Below are 9672 nucleotides of genomic sequence, written 5' to 3' on the forward strand. Positions count from 1 at the left end.
GACAATTTGAACCAAAAAAGCGAGCGGAGATGAAAGGCAAATATTGGAAATCCCCCCAACGTAAAGAGATTTTGAAAAGAGGGGTGATGCAGGTATGAGTTGTCCTGCAAGACATTAGGACACAGTCAGATTTACAAGGCAGTCTTCGTCCCTCTTATCAAAGAGGATACCTACTTGGCGTATCCAAGATTCTTTCCCTTCTCCGGACATCCACCCATCCATCCATGCAACCTTCCGCGTTAGAAATATTTATACTGCTTTAAGGATCACGAGAGCTACAAATTCTACAGCTGTCACCTTTCACGATGACTCACTGCGGAAATTGGCGATCACAGGGCAATACGAGCAACCAAGGAGGACCCAACAGCTTCAGGAAGCGCAATCAGTCAGAAACATTCTGTGTACACTTTCAACGCGGCAGGTGCCACTACGGTGAGAGGTGCAGATTCTCGCACGATGTGAATAAGGCTTCCGACTTCAAGTCATACCGGCATACCATCCCACTACCCATGATCTGGACGCTCGGAATCAATACTTCGACTGGAAGAGACTTCTTAGAAATGGGATCTTAGGGTCTGGATATTCTCGAAGGGAACATGAAGAGATCGTTCAATTCTGGAACGGGGCTCTTGAAATTCTTGAAAGCGACAGCAGAGAGAATCATCAATTCCTCGCCAAAGATCTGTGGACGACGATCTTCATGGATATGATTTTATCCTGGCAACTGCGGATGCAGACAATCCAGGGGCCGTGCGACCAATTCCAACTTACGACGAGCCGTTTCTTAAAGTCATTACCCATACTTCTCTCTTGAACTGTCTTTCTGTCGATTCATTTGTTGGCACTCTGTACACATCCTTTGGTGGTACGAATGGAGATCGAGCAATCAGCTATCTGAGAAGTGTCTGCCGGAGCCTGATGAGTAAAGGTGAAGAGGCCAACGAAAATGTACCTGTCATCTCTCTGGACATGACGAAGTTACTGTTGAATACCTTGTACCAACTTTTGTCAAGAGTCCGACGCGCTCGATTCCACGATGAAATTCCCGTACTGCTCGACCTAATCCGCGAAGTGGGCTCCCAAATCACTGAAACATGCTCGAAGGCCGACATTGACGGACTTGAAAGCAGAATAGAAGTCATGCAGAGCCTGATCGCTAGCGCAAACCGCAGACTCTTTACACCCAGGACGCATGAGGAAAATGCCCAGAAGAGTGGATCAGCCCTTTCGTCTTTTCCGCTGGATATGCAAACCCCTGGTGGGAGACACGACAACGACCTCGCAGATATCTCTCAGGTTTAGATCTTTCCTACCCATGAAGAGATTGTCAGCGGCAATTCAGAATATCTACCCTCTACCAACTTCCTTCAGCCGCAGTTTTTCCCCGACCCTTTACAAAGACACATTGATTCAACGTTCCGACTCCTGCGCCATGATATCTTCGGCTCAGCCAAAGATGTCCTTCGAAATCTGCTGCAGCAGAATGATTTGACACAATTTTCATATTTCTCAAGCAAAGATAGCGGGGCACATCTCTATCTGGGAGCACAGGTCGTCCAGATATTTATCAATGAGAGAAATGAGCTCGAAGCGACCGTGTCCTTTGCTTCTCCACCACAAGTCCGCAAAAAGACATCCAACCAGCAATGTAGATGGTGCAAGACTCCAATCGACTAGAGGAAGGAAGCCTAGTGTGTTTCTTGACATCCCAAGAAACTCATAGGATGCTTATTTTCCTCGAGGTCACTGTGAAGAATGCTTCCAAGGAGCGAGCGCACCAGAACAAGAGTAGTCTTGTTTCTGATAGGCTTCCACCTAGTATTACGGTCAAGCTTGCGGCATGCCTACAACAAGAACTGATCCTCTTGTGCCGGCTTTACAGCAAGAGGCTCACCGGTATTCTGGTCGACTTCCATGGCTTGATCCCTGCCACGTTCGCCCCTATCCTGGAAAACCTTCAGCGAATCCAACTCGAAGGAGAGTTGGCATTCCAAAAATGGATCTTGCCAGGCCGTAAGGATGATGAAGATGGTCACAGCATACCCCCACCGGCATACGCGCGCAAACCAGGATTTATCTTTCCCCTGACTTCGATAACAATTGTTGGAGCCGAAAAGGTTGCACTGGACCCGAGTACCCCTGAGTCTATTGACCTCTTGAAGCTGCAAACTCAAACTGGCCTCGACCATGGCCAGTGTCAGGGACTTATCGCTGCTCTCACTCGAGAGTATGCCCTCATCCAAGGTCCGCCGGGCACCGGAAAGTCCTATTTGGGTGTTAAGCTTGTTCAAGCTCTTCTTGAAATCAAGGAAAAGGCGAAGCTAGGCCCGATTATTGCGATGTGAGCACTGATCTCATGCCCTTTCGTATTTTTACTTACAGAAATTACAGTTGCTATACCAACCATGCCTTGGACCAATTCTTCAAGCATCTTCTTGATGTTGGTATCCAGATTATCATACGCATTGGCGGCCGCAGTCAGGCCACTGAGCTTGAAGGCAAGAACCTTCGCGTTGTCAGCAAAGACATTGGGAAGACGAGGGTAGAGTCGCAAACCCTCGGCATGTCCTACGGGGGACTTGAGGATTGTATGAAAAAAGCTGGATATGCAATGAAACCTCTACACCAGTCTCAGAAAGGCCTGTCTTGGGCCGCGATGGAGCATTTCTTGCGCCGCAAATGGCCCATTATACATGAACAGCTGGAGCGACCCGACCTGGACGGATTCACAACTGTCCCTAATGATAAGTTACTCAATTGGATTGGAGCCAAATCGATGAAATTCCAGAGAGACCAGAACGAGAGTGAAGTTGACGATGTCCGCTTGGAAGGTCTCACACGCGCGGCCAAGGAAAATATTCACAGTCTGTCGATTCCGGAACGCCGGATCCTTGCAATGAGCTTGTTTAAACAATGGCAGGACACCGGAACAGCCTCACTTTTCGAGGCTCTTGATCGCGCTGCAAATCTTCGCGAGGACATCAATGCAGTCCATGAAGAGGTCAATCGCCGAGCCCTGATTCAAGCAGATGTGGTAGGAATCACGACAACAGCCCTTGCGCGCCATATCGAGACACTGCGCCGCACAGGAACAAAGGACATTATATGCGAGGAAGCAGCTGAGGTGATGGAAGCCCACGTCATGTCAGCCCTCATGCCAGGCGTTGAGCACTTTATTCAGATTGGAGATCACCGACAGCTGCGGCCACAGATTCAAAATCATACACTCAGTCTTGAAACATCTACAGGGAAGTCATGGCAGCTTGACAGAAGCCAGTTTGAGAGACGCGCTGTCGGTGAGCCAGGCCTTAAGCCTGCCCCTGTTGCGCAGCTCAATGTACAGCGAAGAATGAGACCTGAGATCTCGCAGCTTATCAGGAGTATCTACCCAAAACTCGAGGATCATGAAAGCGTGACGACTCTACCCAATGTTATTGGAATGCGGAACAACCTCTTTTGGCTGGACCATCGACGCGGTGAAGACTCTGAAGATGACGGCAGCCGCATGAAGTCTCATAGCAATCAGTGGGAGGTCGATATGGCTACTGCACTAGTTCGGCATCTTGTTCGGCAGGGAGAGTGCAAGAGCGCAGATATTGCTCTCTTGACGCCTTATACCGGGCAGCTGCGGAAGCTCAGGACATCGCTCAGCAATGATTTCGAGATTTGTCTCAGTGAGCGAGACTTGGAAACCTTGGCCGCGGATGGGTTCGAGAAGGTTGAAGATGAGAATCCCGAGCCATGTGGTCACAAGGCAATCGAGAAGGAAACGTTGCTCCAGACGCTCCGCCTTGCTACTGTCGACAACTTCCAAGGCGAGGAGGCAAAGGTGATCGTTGTCTCCCTAGTTCGCAGCAACTCAAAGCGCAAGGTTGGCTTCCTACGCACCGAAAACCGCATCAACGTGCTCCTCAGTCGAGCTCAGCACGGCATGTATCTTATTGGAAATGCCGAAACATACCTCAATGTCCCCATGTGGGCCGATGTCCACTCCCAGCTCTTCCGTGCGAATGCAGTCGGCGCAGAGTTGGCTCTCTGTTGTCCTCGCCACCCAGACACGCCTATTCTCTGTTATGAGCCTCACGACTTTGAGAGGAAGAGCCCTGAAGGTGGGTGCAGTCTCCCATGCACCCGTCGACTCGAGCCATGTGGTCATCTATGCTAGGCTAAGTGCCATTCGGCGGTCATGCATGATGGCTTTGCATGTGGGAAACCATGCCCACGTATTCGATCAACCTGTGAGCACAAATGTCCCAAGCTTTGTGGTGAAGATTGTGGCCCTTGCATGGCGAAGATTCAAGACGTGGAGCTTCCTTGTAGTCATATCAAGAAAGCTATCTTTTGCCATCAGATGCCTAACTTGAAAGTCATTAAATGCGACGTCAAGGTCGAAAAGACTGTTCCTAAGTGTGGCCATACAATTCAGGTTGGGTGTTTCAAAGACGTCACGTCCCTGATCTTCCGTTGCCCTAAGCCATGCACCGACATTCTCAGCTGTGGCCACAACTGCAGTGATTGCTGCGGAAATTGTCTCCAGGAAGTCCATGACGGAAGAAGAGTATTTAAGCACCCCAAGTGCACAAAAAGATGCGACCGCCCCCACGGTGTTTGCAATCATAGGTGTCCCCAGATATGTCATAATGGGGAGAGCTGTGGTTACTGCGAGGCAAAATGCGAAGTAAGAATTCCTAGAATCCATCATCTTGTCATCGTATCGGTGATATTAATCATATGTACAGATTAGATGCTCACACTCAGCATGCGACTTGACCTGCGGAAAGGCATGTGCACCATGCATCGAGAGATGCGCCTGGTCCTGCAAACACCAAGGCTCCTGCTCAATGCCTTGCGCGGCAATATGCGACCGGCTTCCTTGCAATGAGCGATGCACTAAGATTCTCAAATGCGGCCATCAATGCCCGAGCCTCTGCGGGGAAGACTGTCCAAACAATCTGTGTCAAGAGTGCGGCGACAAGGGAGACGCCCGTGTTGACTTCCTCGAATGGAAAACTTATTCCGAAATCAGTCTCGATGAAACTCCTATCATCGTGCTTGGATGCGGCGATTTCTTTACCATTGAGTCGGTTGATGGATTGGTTGGCCTGGATGAAGTATACACGAGAGATAAAGATGGAAAATTCGACGGTCTCCGAGATGTCTCTTCTTCTCTTGCCAGTGTCATACCATCGTGCCCGGACTGTAAGCAGCCCATTCGCCAGTTTGTGACGAAACGTTACAATCGTGTTATCAACCGTGCTGTTATGGATGAGACTTGTAAGCGGTTCCTTATCAAGGGTCGCACAGACCTTGAAGGCCTTGAATCGCGTCTGACTGACATTGAAGACAACCTCAACTCTAAGCAAGCGTTGATGGCGGTGGGGGACACTGAATTACAGCTTAATGCACGACATGCAGCCTGTGCACGCCTTGCGACGGAGGCTTTAGCTCTCAGCAAAGCCATGGAGGCCGAGAATCAGCCGATGAAACGGCTCATGGATGCGATTTCCATCTATCAGAAGTCACCAAGGGGCGAAGTAGTCTCCCTCTCAGCCCGAATGGAGGCGATGAACATAGCGACACGAGAATCCGACAACCAAATCACCCTTGGCGCACGGTTAATTTACACCAAGTCTAAGGAAGTCATGTTTAGCGATGCCTTTAGAGTGATAGATTCCAGCGGAAAAACTGCAACACTACCATGGCTAAGCTTTGCCAAACCATCATCAACCTTGATTCAAGTTCTGAAGGATTGCCGAGACTTGATAACTCAAGCCAATGAAGGAAATTTCTCCCGCATCGTCATCACGGCGACCATCTCATTCGCCAAGATCGCCCAGCTGGACGCGTGGTATCACCGCTCTCATCCAGGAGAAACAACAACCGATCTACATCTCAAAGGAAAGTCTGGTCTAGAAAAGCTCGAAGATCGCTTTCAAACCACCCGCGATCTCCTCGCCGCTGCGTTAAAACTATGCAACGAACTGGGGAACTGTCCTGAGCTCCAACAAAAGGGCCAGGAGATGGTCCGTCTCTATGAGGGAACGCGATACGAAACAGTCACTTTAGAAGAACTTCAATCAATCAAGACGGCCATGGTTAGTGGGCGAGGAGGAATCGCGACTCACTCTGGGCACTGGTACAATTGCGTCAACGGACATCCGGTGAGTAAATTTCCCATTCCTCGAATTGTCCCAAGTTACCTTTGACGAGTCAAATAAGCTAAATAAGTCATTCTGTAGTTTGCTATTAGAGAGTGCGGTATGCCGATGGAGCAAGCTAGATGCCCTGAATGTGGAGCACCTATTAGAGGTCAAAATCACACAGCCGTTGAAGGCGTTTCTCGAGCGCGGGAAATGGAGTAGATGGAAACCATATTGTTTTTCGGTTATGGTAGGATAATACATGTTTTCTTTTCTTTCCCCGATACTGCACACGAATCTACACTCAAATGTTTTAAGACAGTTTATCAAGCGTCTGTACGTTATCCTAGCCTAAACATTGCCCAGGTCTACTAGGTTGCGCTGGGAGCCACCTCGAGCCAGAGGGGCCCCCAGGTCTCAAAAGGTGGCCAAATATGGTCGAAACATGGTGAATGTTGTCAAAAAATGAGGGACCCTGGAAAGCAATACAACCGCTAGGACGAAAACATTGCCATGGTCCAGAGAGAAGGATGGACAGATGATACACCTCCCGCACAGACACTTCTCACCATATACGCACCCAGAAACGTATCAGGGGTGATCGAAAAGCGAAGGTCTTCTCACCCTAGGGTGAGAAAAATGAATGAGGATCTCCCTCCTCAAGAGTGAAAAGGTGAGAGGGAACTGAAAGAGATCCTAAAAACCCACGGGTATATCGGAGATAGAACAGAAGGATATCGCAGAACAAAAACGGTGTCGCAGACCCGCAGCCCCCGCCAGCCACCGTGGGTGTGCCTCGACCACTTGGGGTGATCAGAAGAAGGATCTGTCTGAGCAAGCCAGGACAGTATGGCCTAGTAATCCAGATAGGCGAATGAGGGAGAGGAAGAGCTCAAGCGGAACCAATCTTGAATGCAAAAGTTGATTGACTGAAGAAAGAATGAATGTAAGAATGGGTCACTCGGTATAACCCCTGTCCAAGCGGTACGTTACCGCTCCATTTCTCGACACCATCCTGCCTCGTCCTAAATACCATTTCTTAGTCGTGAACCACCTTAGAGAAATAAACAAATAACCTAGGGAAGGGTGATTATTTAGGGGGAAGTTAATACTTACAGTCTAACGAAGTAAGCAAGTACCGTCCCTCTTATCAAAAGCGGAGGCGCAGGCGCTTTTTGCAAGGTCTGTGGTCCCAAACGTGTTCTTAGCAGAGTTGAAGGTTACTTGCGTGTCTGGACAGCCGCAGCCACCAAGCGGCCCTCTCGAGCACTGCACGGAACACTTTCCACCATCTTTGTAGTCACAATTGATCCATCCACCAACACATTCTCTAGCGGTTGCGATTTGGAATAAAATAGGAGAGACAAGGAGGAGCCAGGACCAGTTCGCCATATCTTTTGGGTCGTGATTTTTTCGGACTGGTGAATAAAGATTGTAAGGAAATTCGATTCGAAAGGTACCACTGACTATGTACCAAGATCTTGACGTGAGGAAAGAATAAGAAGTTTGGATGTCGGTCTGCTGTATTCTGCTAGTTAAAAAATAGGGAAAGAGTGGCTTTTATAAACTAATAGTGGCAGCTGGCTTCGCGTAGAAGGTCTACCTACTACCCGTGCCATAAATAGTTATATGATATAGGTAGATAAAGCGAGCCCCACCCATCAGCAGGACACGTTGGAATTTTAGGAGCTCGCTGATTGGTGGGGCTTGCTATCTGGTGCAAATGGCTCGTTGAGTCGTTGGTTCCCCTTCCACAATCGTTCCTCTTGTATTATTGTAGAGGGAGAACCGACGATTAACACCCACGTTGCTTTCTTCGGCTTTGGTTATATCTAGCGGGCGTTAGTCTTCGGTTAATGTAGTGGATTTGGAGGCGCATTTGCCCTCCAAAACATCGTATCAATCCAGAGGAGGGAGTGAGACACGGGGCGAAGTCGTACGAAATGGATAGAAATTTGTTTCATTGCTTTTATCACAAAGTCTCTTCCCCGAACTCTATTTGGTTTAGCACCTTTCAGTAGCTGCATTGCGGTGGGGCACTAGCCCGCAGCCCCGAAGCAACTGGATGAGTTTCACAAAGTACATAGATGGATTTTCACGGCTCTGGGAGAGATGCAAATCGACATTTGTGTATAGCAGTGTCACGGGACGACCCCCAACCCTCCAGGTAGGGGGTGTCCCACAGCCATAATGCAATTAACAGCCATAATGCAAATTTTCAATTTCTTCAACTTCTAGCTCACTTTTTAGACGTATAAGGTCCAGAATCCATGAAATAAAGCCCATCAATAGCCTCATTAGCCAATAATGTATCAACCTCCTCATTTTCAAGTGTTTCCTCCAATTCCTTAGCCGCCAAATCGGCCGCCATTTTCTCTGCGTCTTTCCGCCAAGCACGAAGCTTCGACTCATCTTCTTTCTCACACCTTCGCTGTACTAGCCTATTGCCTGAAATCGATGAAAGGGGACTCTTTGTAGCACCCTTCACCCATCGCTTGCTTTTTGTAGGTTTTTTCCCAGGCGTTTTATGGCTAAGGGCGCGCGCAAGACTCATCTCAGCAAGTTCCGCATTGTATAGAGACGATTTTCCGGCATCAATTGCGCGCCGTAGATGCTTCCGAATTTTATGTAAATCAGGATTCGGGTTATCAAGTAGCGGGAAAACTGTCTTCTCCAATTTTTCAATACGCGCATAAGAATTGGGCGGAGAATTGGTCGCTGAACTTGGGAATTCGCGGGTGGGTGACGGCTCGTCGTACATACGTAAGGTCTCTTCGTCCGAATACTGCCCTAAATTACCCAAAACTTGTGTCGGATCTAGTGGCCAGATACCAGTAGATTTAAACGAGGTTTGGATAGTTTTGGACTTTAAGGCGTGGCGTCGGACGGCGTCAATATTGCGGAAAAAATCGCGTTTTTCGTTGCTTCCACCCCACGCCACAACCTCAGTATTCGCCATTTTAAACTCATGTTTTAGGCTTAAAAAAGCCTCAGCATCAAGGGGCTGACATATATGAGTCGTGTGAGGTACAAAATACCAAGGAATAATCAGGTTTTCCTTACAAAAATCGAGAAATTCGATAGTTGTATGAGACGTATGATTATCCATTAGCAAAAGCCTCGGTCGCCCACGTCGTACGCGGTTTTTTGTGGCTTCATGAAATGAGCATAGCCATCGGTAAGCAGTCTCACTATCCGTCCAGCCACTAGACGTTAAGTGGATAATTTTGTACGCCGAAGAAGAGGTTGACATATTACTATACTAGTCTTCTATGTAGACGCTACCTTTGACTAGAAACCACGGAAACATCACCCAGCCATCAGCGGCAATACATTCAATGCTAGTAATAGTTTCACCTCGATCTCTAGTAGCAATACTAGCAGTTTGGCGCGTAGAGACGACGTGTTGGTTAAGTCCTTCGCTATTTTGGAAGCCGGTTTCATCCCAATTATAGATCTCATGAGGTTCAAAACCATGCTCACGGTAGAGACACTCAAGCCTATCATACCAATGGCTAATAACTCCAGGGTC

At 48.4% G+C, this 9672-nt stretch overlaps 3 protein-coding genes across 3 annotated transcripts; 2 read left to right on the forward strand and 1 right to left on the reverse strand.

The window, feature by feature from the left end:
• Positions 1-1724: 1724 nt before the first annotated feature.
• Positions 1725-4165, forward strand: N7446_012128 (DEAD/DEAH box helicase family protein; the record flags this gene model as incomplete). The annotated part of the gene is made up of 2 exons (XM_058520870.1): positions 1725-2341; positions 2392-4165. 2 exons carry the CDS (start codon positions 1725-1727, stop codon positions 4163-4165), a joined length of 2391 nt encoding a protein of 796 aa, XP_058366236.1.
• A 66-nt stretch (positions 4166-4231) lies between these two features.
• Positions 4232-4546, reverse strand: N7446_012129 (uncharacterized protein; the record flags this gene model as incomplete). The annotated part of the gene is made up of 1 exon (XM_058520871.1): positions 4232-4546. One exon carries the CDS (start codon positions 4544-4546, stop codon positions 4232-4234), a length of 315 nt encoding a protein of 104 aa, XP_058366237.1.
• Positions 4547-4841: 295 nt separating this feature from the next.
• Positions 4842-6206, forward strand: N7446_012130 (uncharacterized protein; the record flags this gene model as incomplete). The annotated part of the gene is made up of 1 exon (XM_058520872.1): positions 4842-6206. The coding sequence occupies one exon, from the start codon at positions 4842-4844 to the stop codon at positions 6204-6206; it is 1365 nt and encodes a 454-aa protein (XP_058366238.1).
• Positions 6207-9672: the final 3466 nt, after the last annotated feature.

This window comes from Penicillium canescens, assembly GCF_028828765.1.
Source record: "Penicillium canescens strain IBT 15451 chromosome Unknown utg000010l_segment0_segment0, whole genome shotgun sequence".
Classification (NCBI taxonomy): Eukaryota; Fungi; Ascomycota; class Eurotiomycetes; order Eurotiales; family Aspergillaceae; genus Penicillium; species Penicillium canescens.